This window comes from Protopterus annectens, chromosome 5.part0 (genome assembly GCF_019279795.1).
Source record: "Protopterus annectens isolate FY-2018-M chromosome 5.part0, PAN1.0, whole genome shotgun sequence".
NCBI lineage: Eukaryota > Metazoa > Chordata > Ceratodontiformes > Protopteridae > Protopterus > Protopterus annectens.
In genome coordinates, this window is record NC_056735.1 from 1,846,584,604 (window position 1) to 1,846,605,631 (window position 21,028).

Below are 21,028 nucleotides of genomic sequence, written 5' to 3' on the forward strand. Positions count from 1 at the left end.
CTGCAACTGGCAGTGAAGAAACTTTAGAGTATTTTTAAAGTTTTGATGTTTTTAGTTGGATAATCTGATGAAGTTGATTATTCTAATGGGCAAAAGTGCTCATCATTTTACCATTTGTATTCTTTTTATCGTCTGTGACAAGTTTTTATTGTTAAGTGTCGTTAATCATTAAATGTAATTTTGGAAATGGTCTGGCTTCAGTACCATGGTTTTGTTAGAGTTCTAGGTTTTATAGGGTGCCTGAGGATTGTTCTTTCCTATGTAAATGTCCTGCTGCTTACCTCTCTGTATTGTCTTTGGCCTCTGATAAGCTATCTCAGTTGCTTCCTTTGCCCAAGTTGTTGCCTTCTGAGAAGGACAGCAGAACTATAGAAAGGCTGAGTAAAAAGGATTACACTTACACTGCCCTAGCTTTTAGGGCTATTAATCATCAGACCCATGTGTCTAGGTATGTGTTGGCTCTTCTTTCTCAGGCCTGCCAACTTATTTCTGATTTTCCAGACTCTGAGGGTAAAACTTCTGTTCTTTCCTTGATAGGGACTTCCTCTCAAGTCATCCATCTTTCTATTAAATGTAGTTATGATGCAGCAGATGCCTCTTCTAGGGCTGCTGGTTTTGGTTCGGTTATAGGGAGGTATTTTAGGCTTAGCCTTCAGCCTCTACCTGATGATATTAAAGCTAAGTTGATGGATGCTCCTCTGGATTCTAAACCTTTGTTTGGGAAGCTGCTGCTGATTTGTTTAAGTCCCTTCAGAATAAGGGTGTAGCCTTACAGGAGATTAAGCATGTGTTTGTTTCTCCTGTTCCTAAATTTTAAAGAAATTACTCCTCTAAGCCTGCCTTTGTTCATAGGCACTACTGCCCTTCTACTAAAGGTAGGAAGAGTGGCAAACAGGCACCTCCTGCTAAAGACACTCAGTTTTCAGGGACTCCGAAGCCTTCCTTTTCAGACAAACCAGGTGCTGTGTGGCTGTCTGTCTCTTCCCAGCTACAGCCCTCTTTCTCTTCCCCTATCTTATTCTCTTCCTGTTTGGCATGAGATCACTCAGGGTTCTTGGGTTCTGTCGATCATTCTTCAGGGGTACGTCATGGCGTGGAAATCCCATCCTCCTTTTATGGGCATTCCTCAGCCTCCTCAGGAGCAACTTCCCTTTTTTCCAGGAATGAGATCTTATCTTCTGTGCAGGTTGGCACTTGTGTGGGATCTTGCTGTCAAGCATTAAGTGATTCTTCAGGCAGTTTATATCCCTTCTGGTCAAAACATTGTGGCAGACCCACTGAGCAGGTCCTTAACCCAGTCCCATGAATGGATGCTTCACAAGGACATGTTTCTGGACATTATCCACCAGTGGAGTACTCCTCAAGCAGATCTTTTTGCCTCCCCTCTGAACAGACAGCTTCCTCTATTTTGTGCCAGAGTCCCAGGTCCTCTGGAATGGAAGGTGTACACCCTCTCATTTTCTTGGAAGGGGATGTTTCTTTATGCATTCTCACCCCTTCCTCTCATTCCAAAAGTCCTGTTCAAAATTCTTCAGGATGTTCCCAAAATCTTGTTGGTAACTCCCTTTTGGCCATGACAAAACTGGTTCACTCTACTTCTGCATCTAGCCAAGGGCAGTCATTACAAGTTAGCTCACAGGCTGGAGCTAATCACACAAGACAAGGAATCTCTCATCCATACCTACCTGTCCACACTTCAACTGACACTGTGGGTGGTAGGATTTGGATTCCTCATAGACACCTGTTTTCAGGGGACACACTACAAGTCCTGCAGGAAGTCAGGAAACCTACTACTAGGAAATCCTACTTATCCAAATAGAAGGGGTTTTCTATTTGGCTTCTGTCTCACAACCTGGACCCATTTACTGTGGATGTTCCTTTGGTTCTCTCTTATTTGTGTGAGTTGCTCAATGCTGAATTGGCCTATTGTTCTGTTAAGGCCCACTTATCTTCTATCTCTGCTTGTTTGCCGATTTCTCTTCCAGTAGCTTCTAGATTTGAAATGAAACAATTTCTTAAAGGCATCACTAATGTTAGACCTGCCATGAAGCATGTTACTCCTCCCTGGAATCTTAACTTTGTTTTGAAGAAGTTGACTTAGGCTCCTTTTGAGCCTGCTGCTTCAGCCTCCTTGCATCATTGTTCCTGGAAGACTGTTCTTTTGTTAGCTCTTATTTCTGCCAGGCCCTTATGGCTTGTCCTCCTTTTTTGAATTTTCATGAGGCGAGAGTGTCCTTGAGCACTAACCCTTCTTTTATGCCTAAAGTGGTTAATGAACTTACACTTAATCAGTCTATTAATCTGCCTACTTTTTCTGCAAGATGACAGTGAGAGGGTGCAGCATACTTTGGACATGAATAGGCAACTCAGGATTTATTTGGATAAAACTAAACGTATTAGAAAATCTGATCAGTTATTTGTTTCTTTTCATTCTAGATATTTGGGACTTGCTGTATCCAAGCAAATTATTTCTTCTTGGATTTCTAAGGCTATTTCCTTTTGTTACACTTTTCATGGCAAGAGCCTTCCTCCTTCAGTTAAGGCTCATTTGTTAGAGCCGTGGCTTCTTCTCGTGCTTTTTTCAAGGGCTTAGATACTAACTTTATTCTTGAAGCAGCTACCTGGACTTCTGTGCATACCTTTACCAAACACTACACGTTAGATAGTATCTCTAGAGCTAGGGCTATTTTTGCTATTGCTGTTCTTCATATCTTTTTATGGGAGTCTTCTGCCCCTTCCGCCTCCCCAGTTTTCTCTTGAGCTTTGGCACTCTCTTATATGGTAAAGAATACTGCAGCAGTGAATGTAAGCTTATAGTACAGTTGTGTAAAATCTTATCATAACGGTAGTATTTTCTCCCTCCCTCCATCCCCCTCATCTCTTGCCTTCCTGGATGCATAGATCACCTCTTGGGTTCTTTGGACTGGTGTTCTTACTAGTGCAATCAGTTCTATTTATGGTAGGCTTGAATGTCACCTTTATGCCCTATGCTATGCAAGGAGCATTTGGGTGAAGTTCTTTGTCCCTTTTAAATAAGCAACAAGTAGTCTGTGGTAGAGTGGCCGGACGTTTGGTCTTTCGCTGTAGGGAATCTCATATGGTAAAGAATACTGCAGCAGTAAAGGCAAGGGCATCTACCATTATGGTAAGATTTATACAAGTGTAGTTTACCTTGGCTGAGTATGTAAGGAATTTCTTTATTCTGTGAAGGGTACCTAGTTTTTGATGGGTTTTTCTTGATGCTATTGTGGATATGTAAGTCAAATTTAAGATTATTGTCTATAATCATGCCAAGTAGTTTTGCATGTAAAGTAACTTCAGTCATAGTATTATTTAAGGAATACATTTTGAAGTTGTTTTTTCATGGAAGTGGGATTTTGGGGGAAAAAAAAGACAAGTAATTTAGTTTTTTGAGGGTTTAGTAACAGGTGATTCTCCTGTAGCAAACTTTCAGTAGAGTTAAAGGCTTCTTCACTAATTCTCTGAAGATTTTTTAGGTTGTCAGAAATGCAGATTATGGTAGAATCATCAGCATAGTGTATGAGAGAAACTTTCTGACAGAATTTATGTAGATTGTTAGTGAATATATTGAAGAGTAGAGGGCCAAGAATGGAGCTTTGTTACACACCAATATTGACAGGAAAAAAAGAAAGAAAAGGTGGTGAGCCATTTAACAGACTGGTGTGAAGGCTGCCTGCCTAGCTAGATAGAATTTTGTAGATAATTCTATGTCATTTGTAAATATTAATATAATCCACAGGCTTGGTTTACAAATGTAAAGAGAACTATATGCTATGATTAAACTATATGTTGTACTGAGCTTCAAAAATGTAACCATAATGCACTCTGCTGGAAGAAAGCTGATAAGTCAAGCATTGTACGACTGTTTGATCTCAAGCTCAGAGACAGGATGTCTTTCTTTTGTCTTGATTTAAGAGATAATTACTAAGGTTTTACATGTACAATGTATTTTACTGCTGTGGCTTCCTGGCCAAGTGCAGCTTACTAAGAAATGTAAATTCTGAGTTTCTGTTAGCCTGGGAACCAGAGATGTGTCAAGAATGATGTAATATAAAATGACTCAGCAGTACTGTGTTATCAATTTAAGACTTTCTCAGAGAGAGAGAGAGAGAGAGAAAATTGAGTATTTTGGATTTTGTCTGAACCTTAACACATCAACTCACCAGCATTGTGCCTTTGCTTTGTATTTAAGTAGAATCTTAGACTTTAGTATTTCTCTTAGGGATATATAGAAATAGTAAGATTAGTCTTGCTGTTTTCTATATTTATTTCAGACTATCCTACAATATTATTTTAAAAGTTTCCTGCGATCTCCGAACTCTGTACAGTCATTGTGTTGCAGTAATAAGTATTGTCTTGTGTTTTTATTACTTGTTATTAAATAGTTTTAAACCTTTCTACTGTGTCTGTTTTGTGTAGAAATAATTTAAGCTCTAGAGTACTTGCATGTATTTGGTGATACTTTACAAAGCTACTCCAATAGTCTTGCTGTTCATCACACTTACTAATTGGATAATAATATTGCACAGTAAAATTGGACACCCTTTGGTAAGGGTCTTATTAGTAGCTGATAAATAGTGGTTGGTGGCAGTGGGTTACTACCTTATAGCCTGGGCAGAAAGGGGCATAGCTAGAGCACCTGTGCTAGCCTTCCTCAGAAGTGTCTGTGTGTTTGTATATAACTCATATCTTAATGTGTGTGTGTGTGTGTGTGTGTGTGTGTGTGTGTGTGTGTGTGTGTGTGTGTGTGTGTGTGTGTGTGTGTGTGTGTGTGTGTGTCAGCTACTTGGGCAGGGACATGAAGCACTGGTTGGACAGAGCGGGTGCTGGAGGTTTTGGCAGGACCCCTAGGCTATCTGTACCCTATAGCTGTGCCAGTGGGGAGTCTTATTGAGAATCTGGAAAGAAAGGAAGAAACCAGCCCCAGACTGACTGTGATCTCTGGACAGCTCACCCTTTCTGCAGAGGACTTAAAAATCCATCTGGAGCTAAAGAGTTGAGATGGAGGCCAGGCGTTTGGAAATGGAAGCTGTGGAGAAGGAGAGACAGAGGCAGCACAAAAAGGAGATGCTGACTCTTCGCCAGAGCATGGAGGTAATGGGGAAGGGAGTAACCAGACCTCAGAAGCACAAAAGGTCAGTAAATTTCTTCCGCAGTTTACAAAAGGGGACATTTTGATAGCTTCATTCATATGTTATGAGAAGGTATATAAACAGTATGAGATTAACCAAAGGCTCTTGGTACATTTCCTGACCACCTTATTCCATGATAAAGCTGTAAATGTACTTTCCAAATTATCTGAAGTTGACTGTTTTAACTATAATGCTGTAAAGAATTGTTTGTTAGAATTTTTTAAGCTAACACCTGAAACTTATAGGAAAAAGTTTTGTGAGCATAGACGCAAGGCAGATGAAAGTGTGTGTAAATATGTTGCTGAACTGAGCACCTATTTTCATAGGTAGGTGAATGGATGTCAGGTCACAACTTTTGAAGGGCTGGCACATCTTTTGGTGAGGGAACAAACCCTTAGCACTTTGCCTGAGGACATGACGATCTAGTTAGCTGATAGACAATGTGCTACTTCAGATGAGTTGAGGAAGAAGGGAGACCTATACCTAGCAAGCAGGACATCCCTACACAGGAAAGGGACACCCAGTGCTGCACATGGGTCTAAGGGAGCCCATGGTGGGCAGCCCAGACTGCCCCAACAGAATCTGCCAGTAGCAGGGGAAGCCATTAGTCCAGGCACACATCCAAGACCTAGGGTTAAATGTTTTGAATGCAACCAATGGGGCCATATGACATGTAGATGTCCATGGAGGCAAGGCGGGGAACAAATGGTGAAGGAGCCAGTAAGTGGAAAAGACAAAATGCCAATAGTAGGTTGTCTTGAGACAACAGGGGTACCAAACTATCATCCTGCAGATGTCCTCATAAGGAAGTATTTTGATGAGGCAGTACTATGTGTTAATGGAGTTACATGCAGTCAGGCTTGGAGACAAGCATTTGGGTGTGGTAGCCTGGAGGAGACCCAGTCAGACCGCACACTTGCAGCAAGGACTGGTGAGATGGTTACTTCAGGGAGGGAGCTCAGCTGTAGCAGTGAGACTGGAGGTCAGCCACAGCTGCTTGTTGGTACTGTTGTTCCCTTGGACAGAGTGACTGCAAGGAAAGAGGTGATTAGTAGTACCCAGGCTGACAGTGAGGCACCACTGTCAGAGGATGCCAAACTTCCTGTGGAAGGGGAGCTGGGAAGGGGGAAGGGTTACAAAGAGTGAGCTGAGACAGGCACAGCTCCCAGACCCTACATTACAAGTCCTGAGGCATGTAGCTAGTGAGGCACTGGATTTTCAAGGGAAGGGGGAATCTGTATACTGGGACAAAGTGTTACTGTATAGAGAGTGGACCCCTGAGGGAGAGCTAGAAGATGAGAGAATACAGCTTACCATCTTGCGCTTCTAGCCATAGCCCATGATATTCCCTTTGCAGGTCATATGGGCATAAAACGTACAAAGAGACGTATTATGTAGAACTTCTATTGGTCTGGAATTTCCAGAGATGTAGCAGGGTACTGCAGGACCTGTGAGCAGTGCCAGAAGGTAGGCAAGGCAGGAGACAAGGTGAGAGCTTCTTTGATGCCTTCACCTGTGATTGAGGAGCCATTTCAGAGGGTAGCTATGGATATTGTGGGGTCTCTGAGTACCCCAAGTTCCACAGGGAAAAAATATATCCTAGCAGTAGTAGATTATGCTACAAGATACCCTAAGGCAGTGACTTTGTCCTCAGTTGAAGCAGAAAAGATGGCAAATGCTTTATTGGAGATTTTCAGCAGGGTAGGTTTCACAACAGAAATACTGACTGACAGATGTGCCAATTTCATGCCAGACCTGCTGGCTTGTCTGTGGAAATACTGTGGGGCAAAGCACCTAAAGACCACCCTCTTCCATCCCCAGACTAATGGTCTTGTCGAGAGGTTAAACTCTACAATCAAGTCCATGCTATGGGCATTTGCAGACCAGTTTAAGAGGGATTGGAACAAATATTTACCCCATCTGTTGTTAGCTTACAGAGAGGTTCCCCAGGAATCCACAGGTTTTTCACCCTTTGAGTTGCTGTATGGACATAGGGTGAGTGGCCTCTAGATTTAATTCGTGATGAGTGGAAAAGTGAGTGTGAATCTCACAAGGAGTCTGTTGTGGCATATGTTCTAAACCTCAGGACAAGGGTCAGGGAACTCATGGGTTTGGCCCAGGAGAACCTGGCAGAAGCCCAACAACAGAAAAAGGTCTGGTATGACAGGAATGCTAAAGCTAGAACGTATGCTGTAGGACAGCAGGTAATGGTTCTCATTCCTGTCAGACACAACAAGCTGCAAGCAGCTTGGGAGGGATGCTACAAGGTGGTAAGAAAAGTAAGTGATGTTAACTACATGGTAGAACTGCTAGGCAGGAGGCAGGAACACAAATTGTACCATGTTAACATGATGAAACCATACCATGATAGGGAGGCCCTTGTGTTGAGTATTTGCAGTGGATTGCAGGAGGAGCCTGAGAGAGATCTGGTGACTGATCTCTTCAGTGAGGCTCGAACTGACACCTCAATGGAAGGGGTAGCAATGTCTCTGCAGCTATCTTCTATCCAGGTTCAAGAAATCTGAGCAGTGTTACTGGTGTTTGGGGACATGTTCACTGGGAAACCAGGGTGCACCCACCTGGTGCAGCATCAGATGGATACAGGATCCCAAAGGCCTACTAGTCAGGCCCCCTATAGGGTGCCTGAGAGAGTCAAACAGACTCTGAGGGAGGAGATACAGGAAATGTTGTAACTAGGGGTAATTCAAGAGTCCAGCAGTCCCTGGGCCTCCCCATTGGTGCTGGTGCCAAGGAAGGATGGCAGCACCAGGTTCTATGTGGACTACAGGAAATTAAATAGTCACACAGAGTCAGATGCTTGTCCCATGCCTAGGTCAGATGAAGCCCTAGAGCAGCTGGGTGGGGCTAAGTATCTTACCACCATTGATCTTACCAAGGGTTACTGGCAGATGTCCTTGACTCCCAGTGCTAGAGAGAGATCAGTCTTTGTGACTCCTTTTGGCTCGTATGAGTTCACAAAGATGCCCTTTGAGATGAAAAAAGTGGAAACCATTCAGGCATGGCCTGCTCCCATTACGAAAAAGCAGGTGAGGGCATTCTTAGGGACAGCAGGGTACTACAGAATGTTCATCCCCAGTTATAGTACCATAGCTGCTCCCCTCACAGACCTGACAAGGAAAAACAGGCCAGGTAAGGTAGTGTGGACCATAGCATCTGAGCAGGCATTCCAGGAGCTTAAAGAAGCTTTGGGAGGACCCCCTATGTTAGCCAGTCTAGATTACAGCAAAGAATTTGTCGTGCTGGTGGATGCTTTGAACCATGGGGTGGGGGCTGTAATTAGCCAGATTTCTTCAGAGGGAGAAGAGCACCCAGTGGTTTATCTCAGTTGTAGGCTCCAACCCAGGGAGGAATGCTATGCAGCTGTAGAAAAGGAATGTCTAGCCATAGTGTGGGCACTGCAGAAACTTCAGCCTTATCTGTATGGAAGGAAATTTACTGTAGTTATAGACCACAGTCCCTTAACATGGCTACATCAAGCCAGCCAGCAAAATGCCAAGTTACTAAGGTGGAGCCCAGGGTTTCAATATATGATATGACAGTGCAGCACTGCAGTGGGGTTAGCAATGCCAATGCAGATGGGATCTCAAGACAGGGAATGGGGTAAGGTATTCCCAGATAGTCTCAGCACTCTCAAGCAACGTTTCTCAAGAGTCACTTTGTGAACTCATACAAGCCAAAAGGAGTCACAAAGGCTGACTCTCTCTAGCACTGGGAGTCAAGGGCACCTGCCAATAACCCTTGGTAAGATCAATGGTGCTCTAGGGCTTCATCTGTCCTAGGCATGGGGTAAGCATCTGACTCTGTGTGACTATGTAATTTCTTGTAGTCCATACAGAATCTGGTGCTGCCATCCTTTTTTGGTACCAGCACCAGTGGGGAGCCCCAGAGACTGCTGGACTCCTGAATTGCCCCTAGTTCCACCATTTCCTGTATCTCCTCCCTCAGAGTCTGTTTGACTCTCTCAGGCACCCTCTGCAAGGGACCTGCTTAAATAGGCCTTTTGGTTCCTGTATCCACATGGTGCTGCACCAGGTGGGTGCACCCTGGTTTCCCAATGAACATGCCCCCAAACTCTTGTAACACTGCTCGGATTTCTCGAGCTTGGGTAGGGGATAGCTGCTGGGATATTGCTAACCCTTCCACTTGAGGTGTCAATTTGGGACTCACTGAGGAGATCAATTACCAGATCCCCCTCAGACGCTTCCTGCCATCCACTGCAAATACTTATCACAAGTGCCTCCCTATCATGTTAAGGTTTCATCATGTTAACATGGTACAATTTCTGCCCCTGCCTCCTGCCTAGCAGTTCTACCATATAGTTAACATCGCTGACTTCCCTCACCACCTTGTAGGGTCCCTCCCAAGCTACCTGAAGCTTGTTGTGTCTGACAAGAATGAGAGCCATTACCTGCCGCCCTACAGCGTACTCTCTAGCTCTAGCATTCCTGTCATACCAGAACTTTTTCTGCTGTTGGGCTTCTGCCAGGTTCTCCTGGGCTATACCCATAAGTTCCCTGAGCCTTGTCCTGAGGTTTAGGACATATGTCACAACAGACTTGTGGGATTTACACTCCCCCTCCCACTCATCTTAAATCAAATCTAGAGGTCCCCTTACCCTATGCCCATACAGCAACTCAAAGGGTGAAAGGGTCTGAGAGCCAAGCCTGTCTCAACTCTCTCTTAGTAACCCTTCCCAGCTCCCCTTCTACAGGAAGTGTGGCATCTTCTGACAGTGCCTCAGTGTCAACCTGGGTACCACTACTACTCACCTCTGCCCTTGTAGTCACTCTGTCCAAGGGAACATCAGTATCCCCAAGCAGCTGTGGCTCACCTTCAGTCTTGCTGCTACAGGGTAACTCCCTTCCTGAAGTAACCACCTCACCAGTCCTGGCTGCAAGTGTGCTGTCTGTCTGAGTCTCCCCTGGGTACCAGACCCACATGTTTGTCTCCAAGCCTGACTGCATGTAACTGCATGCACACACGGTACTGCATTATCAAATCATTCCCTATCAGGACATCTGCAGGGATATCCCCAAACACAGCTACTTGCTGGCTTCCTTTTCCACCCTTCCAGTCAAGGTGAACCATAGCCAAAGGTATTTGGAATGGCATCTCTCCTAAAGCTCTGACTGGAGTAGACCGCCCAAGCAAGTAGTGCTCCTCTGTAACCATTGCAGGCTTCACAATGGTTAGGTCAGAGGCTGTATCTCTCTTAGACATGGGCCTCTTTCCCATTCACTAAGATAGGATATAACCTCTTGTGTTAGTTTGGTACCCTTGCTGTCTTGAGACAACTTACTGTTGACATTTTGTCATTCTCACTTACTGACTCTCTCACCTTTTGTTGCCCACCTTGCCTCTGTGGACATCTGTATGCTACATGGCCCCACTGGTTTCATTTAAAACATTTAAACCTTGGTCCTGGACATGAACCTGGACTAGTGGCTTCCCCTGCTACTGGCAGACTTTGATGGGGCAATCTGGGATGCCCACCATAGGTTCTCTTAGACCCATGTGCAGCACTGGGTGTCCCTTTGCTGTGCAGTGATGCCTGCCTGCTAGGTATAGGTCTCCCTTCTTCCCCAACTCATTTGCAGTATTGCATTGTCTATCAGCTAACCAGATTCTTATGTCCTTAGGCAAAGTGCTAACGGCTTGTTCCCTCACCAAAAGATCTGCCAGCCTTTCAAAATTGGTGACCTGGCATCCACTCACCCACCTATGAAAATAGGTGCTTAGTTCAGCAGGATATTCACACACACGTTCATCTGTCTTGTGTCTATGCTCAGGAAACTTTTTTCTATAAGTTTCAGGTGTTATCTTAAAACATTCTAAAAGACAGTTCTTTACAACATTATAATTTAAACAGTCAGTATCAGACAGTTTAGAAATTACAGTTACAGCTTTACCATGGAGTAAGGGGGTCAAAAACTGTACTCAGAGCCCTTGGTCAACATTATACTGTTTACATACCTCTCAAATATATGAATGAAACTATCAAAATTATGCCCCTCTGTAAATTGTGGAAGCAATTTGCTGACCTTTGCTGCTTCTGGAGTCCAGTTACTCCCTTCCCCATTACCTCCATGACTCTGATGAAGAGTCAGCATCTCCTTTTCATGTTGCCTCTGCCTCTCCTTCTCCCCAGCCTCCAGCCATTGCAGTTTCTCATTTTCCTCAGCCTCAAGATGTCTCAGTTTCTCTACTGTTCCTATTTTCAAATACTTGGCCTCCAGGTCAAGTCTCTTTAACTCCAGACAAATTTTTAAGTACTCTGTGGAAAGGTTGAGCTGTCAATTTTCTGAGAGTTGTACATCTCCATGGCCAGTCTGATTGTCCTCCTGGTTGCTATCCTCTAATGTAACTGTGACTAAAGTTGCAATCATGTCTGCTTTAGTCAGGTTGGCATCTCAGCCATCAGGCTCCTTGTCAGTTTGCCATACTCCTCTGCTGACATGTTTGCCTGCTCTTCCTGACTAACTAAGCTAACAAAACAAAAAAATAAAACAATTGTGATATGAACTCTGAATGTTCACTTTGTGGTTGATTGAGAGTACATACATCTTCAGTGACCACTGTGCACTGGCTACAAGAATTCAGTATCCACACCACTACAAGCCAACCAATTAATATGTGAAGTGGCTATCCCAGCACTGCTAACCAATAAATATGGGATGCCCCTGCACTGGTCCAGTAATCATGGGGCCTCAACCCCCACCATTGGAAACAGTGAGGGATACACACAATGGGAGGATCACAAGTACGCACACAGTAAAGTACAATTTCTCTTAAGAGCACACAGAGATTGCAGTCAGTTTGGGGGCTGGTTTCTCCCTCTTTCTCCAGATGCCCAATAAGACTGCCCACTGGCACAGCTATAGGGTTAAGATTTCAGCTAAGGGGTCAAGCCAAGACCTCCAACATGCTCTCTGTCCAACCAGTGCTTCATGTCCCTGCCCAAGTAGCTGACATACACACACACACACACACACACACACACACACACACACACACACACACACACACACACACACACACACACACACACACACACACACACACACACACACACACTCCTGGGGAAGGCTGGCATGGGTTTACTATCTATGCCCCCTTTTACCCAGGCTATAAGGTAGCTATCACTACCACTAACCCCTCTTTATCAGCTACTATAAGGCCCTTACAAAGAGTGGCCAAACCTACTGTGTAATGTTACTGTTATCCAAATGGTAGTCTGACCAAGACTAAGGCTATTTAGATGTGGCCTGTACAGTGTCACTAAATACATATGCAAGTACTCCAAGAGCTTAAATATGTCTCACAAATAGCCACAAAGAAAGGTTTACATATATTTAATAATAAATAATAAAAGAACAAGACACTACTCAAACAACACAGTAACTACAGAGTTCAGAATCACCAGAAATATTTTAAAACAACATTGCAGGACAGTCTCAAATAAATACAGAAAACATCTAAACTAATCTTTACTATATTCCTACCTATATCTAAGAGAAATTACTGTAATCTAGTTACTTACTATTAACAAGGCAAGTGCAGATGTTGATGAGTGGATGTTACTAGGTCCAAGACAAGATACAAAATATCCTGATTCTCTCTGAGAGAGTTCTTAAGTTAATATCAAATATTACTGGTGGGTCAGCTTGGATGACATCATTCTTTGTCACTTGACTTCAGTTCCCAAGCTACCCCCATTGTCAAAACGTACAAGCATTTTTAGCATCTCTCGGTGAAAAATACATATCTTTCAGAACTGTGCTGCTGCTAGGAAGTCATATAGCAATAAGAGTGCTTTACATTTTACACATAGTAATTACTTTTCTCCAAAACAATAGAAAAAAACTATAGCTGTAGACATTCTGTCTCCTTGCTGCACTGAAACTGAGAGATAATACAATTGTAAAACACTTTGATTCCAACTTATTTTCTTGAAGTTTTACAAGTTAACTCTGTATGCCCCAGTTTCTACTATTAAAACATACATTTGAGCAGGTATGTAGTTTATATGCATTTCTGTTCTTTTCCAGTAGGGTACACTGTGGTTACATTCTTGAAGCTCATTACATATCATATTATTCTGTATAAATCATATCAACATTCACAAATGACATATGCTTATTTACAAAATTCCAGATAGCTGGGCTGGCAGTGTCACACTTACCACTGGTCTTCTCTTTTGGTTTTATTGTCTTTGCATCAGTCCTTGTCTTTTTTCAGCTTTAAAGCCCCTCGACCAAGTGATATATCGTCAAATTAGAAATGATACAAAAATCTAATTTTGCTAGGCAAAAAAAAAAAATACTACCAGAACCTCCAGTTTAAACACCAAAACAATCTCCAAAAGTTTTGGGCAGGAGTTAATTGACTTCTTCATCCAGGACAATCTACTACCCCAACCCCATCAAACTACACCCATAAATCCCCAGAAACTGTTGCCACTGCCTTTAATAACTTTTTCACTGAAACTATTCAGTCCTTAGTTAACCAACTTACTCCCACCCACTCTAACTCTACCACTAACACATCCACTTCTCATCCCCTCTTTAACTTCCAACCTGTCTCTACCACTTTTATTCAATCCCCTATCAAAAAACTAAAACCAACTGTCCTTTCTGCTGACTTCCTTCCTGCAGAGTCCCTACAAAAAGGTGCTGTCTCCATAGGATTCTAATCAATAGAACATCCTAGCCTAATCAATAGAACACTAACTAATGGAACTATCCTCTCAATCTGGAAATTATCCCATGTTATCCCACTCCACAAAAGTGGAAGTTCAGCAGAACTGTCCAACTACAGACCCATTGCCATTCTCTCACCACTAGCCAAATTAATGGAGAAGTGCATTCATAAGCAGCTTATGGACTATCTCATTCAGAACGGTCTGCTTGCCAACTCTCAGCATGGCTTTAGGCCATATCACAGCACCACCTCTGCCTTCCTTTCTTTTACAAATACCATATTCCAAAATAGGAACAACAACAGGCTATCTTCAGTCCTATTTCTAGACCTGTCGAAGACCTTTGATATGGTCAACCACAAATTACTCATCCATTCCCTAAAATCCATCTCCCTAGATAACCATGCTATTCAGTGTTTCCTATCCTATCTGAATGGCAGACAACAGGCTGTATTAAGGCAGGGCAAACTGTCCACCCTGCTACTTCTCACCTTGGTGTGCCTCGGGGCTCTATTCTAGGTCCTCTGCTCCTTTCTACCTTCATCAACAATCTTCATACTGCCATCCCTGATGCAATCTGCATTCAGTATGCAGACAATTCTACCCTGATCTGTATGGCCTCCTCCCCTTTAGACCTGCAACCTTAACACAAAACACACTTAACACAGTTGAAAATTGTCTCTTTAATCACCGTCTGTTGTTAAATCCCAACAAAACAAAACTGCTCCTCTTTACCCCCACCAGTAGGTTCAGCCCATTTTCCTTCTCCATAACATCCAACAATGGTCCCTCTATATCTCCAGATGACCATACTAAGCTTTTAGGAGTAATAGTGGACAATGCTCTCAAATTTGATCTGCATATCAATAAAACTATAAAAAACATTAATAAGAAGCTTGCCTCATTATATAGAAGCAAACCTTTTCTAACTCCGTTAGCTAGGACTGTAATCGCCCTCTCACACGCACTCTCTACCCTTCTATATGCCTCCCTCATACTCTCCAATTTGAGCAAAACTGAACTTGGTAAGATCTCTCACTGTTACAGCCATATTGCCAGATTTGCCATATACTCAACATATAGGACACATCACTGTCAAAACCTCAGTCTTCTTGGGTGGCTAGAACTGCCTAGCCTACTTCTATTCAATCAACTTATAGTAGCACACAAAATACTGTACCACCCTGAAAATACTCTGGCACTCAAAAATATCATAAAGCCATACAGTAATTCAAGGCAACTACGATCATCCAATAAACTGTTGGTCCAAACCCACAAAGCCATTAACTCAGCCGGTGACTCCCTGTTTGCCAACTTTGTTGGTAAAACTTGGAATTCACTTCCATTTAACCTTACCCTCAAACCTTCTTTAAGTTTCTTTAGAAAAGGCCTCAAACAGTATTTTAAAGAGCACTGGCTTTGTCCCTGTACTAACCCTGATTAACCACTACTTATTCAATGCCTTATTTAAATTAATATTGTACGCATCTCTTGCTCATAATAACTTGCTGCAACCTGTTGTTTTTGTATATTATTATACACTGTGTATATTGTGAGTACCTACAAGAGGGCTTTGTAAATATGTTTGACTCATATCTGTTATGTTCTGTCTGTGTTATCTGGAGCTTTTCTTCCTGGGCCTCCGCTGAAAATGGACATATATCCAGTCAGACTATCTCAGCCAACAAATGTAAAATAAATAAATAAATAATCACAGAAGCTTTCTTTCCTTTGCTTAAAATTTCTGTATATGTAAAAGTTGTTTTACTACTCACAATAACACCCTGTTGCAGGGTTATATCTTTAAATCCAGGTACTCCACTGGCTAAGCATACCCCAAAATTGTGTTTGGCACCTTTTACTGGTGCATCTGGTGTACCTCTTCAGTCACCTCCTCCATCATGCCATCCACTATTGTCTTCCAGCTTATTTCTTATTCAGCATTTGGCTCAACATAGTCCGTCATCTCCATTAACACAGGTCTTCTTCCTCCAACTCTGTAACAACAAACCTCTCTCTTACATAGTCTGTTTGTGATATTTCATCATTGTACAGCACTCCACTCTCAGCCTGATTTCTCCTTTTCTCCTCCATCTTGGAATTCTCCAAGCACTAGTGACAGCCCTGTGGTGCCCCCTAGTACTCAAAGAGTAGGAGACGTCCCCTGGTCAAATTCCCATTGTCAGTATGAATACCACATTGGGTTACCCCTGAAAAGAGACAATTGGCCTAGTAGGACTAACCCTGTCAACAGAATGTCAATATAGAATAAAATCATGCAGAAAATTTTCTATGAAGACATCTTCACATATCTGGTGGCATAAGCTGCCATAGTCAAACCAATTACTTATTATAAATTCAAAATATATAAAAAAGGTGCACCACTGTACCTTCCCAAGGAAAGAAGTAATAAATAAAGGTAAAAAATGAAAGGCACAAACAGGCAGTCACAGCAAGTACGTTACTCAGCTAAATAAATCCAACTGGAAAAAATCCAAATGGCAGGTACATAGTTCTTCAAACCTGGAGATTCACCACTCTGAAATAGTTCTTTCAACACTCTGAAAAGCAGTTTCAAACAGCAAAATCAGCACAGGTAAAGACAACTGCTTCCCTCCGTCTAACAATAGCTTGTAACAAAGTTCCAAAATCAAGAGCAACCAAGCGTTAGGTGGGAAAAAAAAAATACTACCAGAACCTCCAATTTAAACACCAAAACAATCTCCAAAAGTTTGGGGCAGGAGTTAATTTTCAGGAATGGCCTGAGGAAGACTATTGTTGAAAGCGCTCGCCCTTTTTATGTTAATTAAAGTTTATTCCGCCTAACGCTTGGTTGCTCTTGATTTTGGAACTTTGTTACAAGCTATTGTTAGACGGAGGGAAGCAGTTGTCTTTACCTGTGCTGATTTTGCTGTTTGAAACTGCTTTTCAGAGTGTTGAAAGAACTATTTCAGAGTGGTGAATCTCCAGGTTTGAAGAACTACGCACCTGCCATTTGGATTTTTTCCAGTTGGATTTATTTAGCTGAGTAAAGTACTTGTTGTGACTGCCTATTTGTGCCTTCCATTTTTTACCTTTATAAACCAATTACTTAGCTGAGTAATTAGGGTTTTTGTAGACCTAACAATATCTATCCCTGCTCTCTGAAAATACATTTTCACTTTGGATAATTGATTAAGTGAAGCATTGTCCTGCTGCCTGCTTTCAATTGTTTGCCTTTGCGACAGAATCAGTAATACTGATCTCACCTACTGAATACAATACGCTTAAAAGAAGCTCTGCATTAAGCATGGATAAGTGCAGGGAATTTCCAAGTGTCCAGCAATGGATGCATCATGAGCAGTTTTGAGCACCTACTTAATATTTTTGAAGAGCAACAAATTACAGTGCTCTCCACTCTTGAGGAATTGTAGTTATTTCCTATTATATTCTTTTTGTCCAGTGTTAGTCAGTGTGCTATGTTAATGATCATGATTGAGCTGATGCTCCAGGAAATCATGTTTTGTCCACAAAGAGATAAACAAGTGTCTCCTAATCCATCAATTTTCAATCCCATTACACTGTCTGTGGTTGTATGTGTCCCTCATATTATCCAATTAGATTTGGGGAGTAATACCATGTAAATTTCTCTCTCCATCACTATACCCTGTGCTTTTGTTCTGTCTTTTGTAACATTTGGCACTTTTGCCTTGGATTCTTACAATACCAGCATTTGTTTTAGTACCTTGATAAAAAAAAAAAAAGCAGGCGCTTTCCAGGTTGAGGTGATTAGTTTGTGGGAAAGTAATTTAGAAGCCAGTCTTTTTAGTCAGTTCAGCTCGAGCTGATTAATGGTTTGGGTGCATGAAAGGTGCCCAGAAGCTTCTGAAGCTGATTGGCTATGTTCAATACAGGATATAATTCACGTAGCTTAGGTGCAGCAGTGATCATTTAAACATCAATAATTATGGTAAGCTTACTTATACAACTGTATTTTCCTTGATCATGTGTAGGGAAACCCATAAATACCTTGACTTCAGGGTTCATACTAGAAATGTGGTCAGTATATAATCCAGTTTATTGAAATTAAGGAAAATGACAGTAATTTCCATCCCATGACTTTGAGAGAAAAGTCAGCAGATACTTATCCAACTCAAGATGCAATTATTCCGACCTTAGATGTTTAACAATTACTGGTTCTAAATTATTCCTAACTTATATTCCTGTAGAAATCCTTCACAATGAGTGCTACCCATTCTCTCAACAAAATATTAAGTATTTCAAACTGGAGCTTCTTAAAAGACGTGTCTAATTTTGATTTCTAAGCAGTGGCCTACTGCAACTGACAAAATGCTTTAAATACTTACAATGAAATTTCATTAAAAAATAACACTTTAACTGCGAATAGTAACTGCGAATAATTAATCGTACAACAGGAAATCGTTTCTTCCAATGCCAGGATACACAATTTAATTGTTGTGTATTCCGTGGCGACAGTGATACTATCAGGTATAAAACCAATAACTAGATCACCCCCAAACTAACCTAAGAAAAAGGAATGTCAGACCCCAACACACTTGCTGAGACCTCACACCCAAATATGACAAGAACTTATCCACTGAGTGGGAAGACAGTGAGCAGTCCAGAACCAGTACTGCTCCATCTAGGTAACAGCTTTAGAGACTAGTAAGTAAAAGTCTTGGACCAGTGAGACTGAATGAGTGAAAATAGTGACTTACACAAACTAAGACAGGAAAACAATGGCACATGTCACACAGAATGTATATGTTATCATGGAAAAAGTAATTCAGAGACCGCTTTAACTGCAGTGAGGAAGACTTCATTATCAGCTCATTTGCTTGTTTGTGAATCACATCTTTTTACTGCTCGTGCTAAAAGTATGTTGCAATAGTAGTGCTCCATGGTGGACAATTGTTAACTAAATCTCTCATCTGTCTAGAATTTTGCAGAACATCCCTGATTTAGACTTGTATATCTATTTTTTCTCTTGTGAACATGTAGAGTTTATGATAAATCAAAAAAGTTTACAGTCAGTAATGCCAGACATTAGAGTTTTGTACTTCTTATTGTTCAGAAAATACATGTTGATGCAATACCTGTTGTTCTAATAACTTTGTAAGTGAAGTAAGATAATATTTAAATGTAGTCCTTGATTTTGTCCATTTATCCCCTGATTATTTCTGACTTTGTCCTAAAGTCTTGAGAGCAATGACACTGAGTGATATGATATGCACTACCCAACATACACACATACATTCAAACACACACACACACACACACACACACACACACACACACACACACACACACACACACACACACACACACACGCACGCACACACACACACACGCACACGCACACACACACGCACACACACACACACACACACACACACACACACACACACACACACACACACACACACACACACACACACACACACACACACACACACACACACACACACACACACATATCTGACTCCATTCATATCCCTACAGACACCCACTCATACTTTCACATGCAGACACACACTCAGAATCCCCCAACTTCTATATCTCTGCTGTACTTTGCACTTACCTGCACCATGACTTCTTCCATGGAAGTCAGTGGGTGATCCCCAGCCTTTTGGCAGAGTTAAAATTCACAGCCAGACTTTGCTGTAATGCTTTTCAGTGTAAATTATTAGCTGCAGGCATTTCTGGGAGAGAGCACATTGGTAATTAACATTAGCAATTGCCCAAGACTGCCTAATTACCCTTTACCAGGGCTAGTGGGACCTCCATCCCTAGTGATGCTTTCTGTCTTAGAAAATCACTGCAGTAGTGCAGTCTGTAAAACAGAAGGGGTTACCAAGAGGGATTGGTTGATTGCAATTAGGCTTACCCTTCATGGTAAACCTTTGAGTCCCAACCCAAGTCCAAGACTTCTGTTTCTCAGAGTATTCCCTTTTCTCCAAGATCTGGCAGTTTCTGTATTAGTATATGTGACTACCATGCTGTGGAGGTGTACCCCCCCACACACACAGACATTGAGTCATTGAGTGATGCAGGGTGATTGCCCTCCTGCAGAAAAATAACTTTAAAGGAGGCTAACAATTGTTGACATTCACTGTTCTTTAGTTTTGTTTTCTGTTGCTTTGTCATAATTCATTGACTAAATTACAAGTCATAGAATTACAATAAGGATCTGCTGATATGTGTTTTGTGTTTGATGTTCACTTTGCTTATTAATGGGTGTCAACCCAGAAACTGTAGATGCCTGAAGACATAGCGAATCAGTTGGTAACCTTATCTAAAAACAATATTTTTAAATGTAGATAGTACACGTCGATGGTTAAACTTTAAGCGTTTAGTTAATTATCAGTCAGAAAAAATGCTTTTACATTTTTATTATCCTGCATGATATTGCTTTGTTGCTTGTCAGAAGCCCCCTGCTGTTATGGAGAGGCCTGCACTTTACAGATTACCAGGACAGTATGGACACTACTATGCTCAACTGGAACAAATCCATAAAAGATCAAATGAAGACTACCGCCAGCATGTCTTTCACATAGACCAAAAAGTTGAACAATACTACATGGACAAAGGAGAGTACATTCCATACCAGAGGTATCAATCTACTAATCAATCACTCATTAGTTTATTGGTTAGTGAAATGTCATTCTTACAGTTATTTTGAAGCACACAAACTGCAGCATATGAAACCGCAAAAATGATTTAAATAAATCTGCTTTGAAAATAATAGCAATGTGATAAGTCATAACATGTAGAATGTCAGTGTAACAGCCTAGGTAATAACGATTTCAACAAGTCAAAAATTTCAGATGTGATAGAGTAGTCAAGTTAAGGATTAACCATCCTCAGCATTCCCTCCATTTCAGTAATCCTATCCTGGACAAGGAGAGCTGCCCGGAAACAACAGCTGCTTCTCAGATTGACCAACGACAATAAGATTATATCAGGTTTGAACACAAAACTAAAAACAGAACAACAACAGAAATAGAAGATTTCCAAAATGTGACTTTTGAAATGTAATACTAGATAAAAATGCAATGATAAGATTCCTTTACATTTCATTAAGTGTAAAAGATTAGTGGCTAGCTGTGAGGGATTTTTAACCTATGAGAGTGGTGACTGAATGATATGATAAAAT

At 41.7% G+C, this 21,028-nt stretch overlaps 1 protein-coding gene across 4 annotated transcripts in view; it reads left to right on the top strand.

Annotated features, from left to right (window-relative positions):
• LOC122801936 (serine/threonine-protein kinase Nek5-like) overlaps positions 1-21,028 on the top strand; it is a 626,240-nt gene that overhangs the window by 315,233 nt on the left and 289,979 nt on the right. For 3 of the 4 annotated variants that reach the window (XM_044071668.1, XM_044071669.1, XM_044071671.1), the window contains one exon: positions 20,300-20,484. In XM_044071668.1, coding sequence (XP_043927603.1) covers positions 20,300-20,484 — 185 coding nt within the window. The remainder of the gene's footprint in view (positions 1-20,299; positions 20,485-21,028) is intronic. The other variant, XM_044071670.1, reaches the window with a different exon arrangement.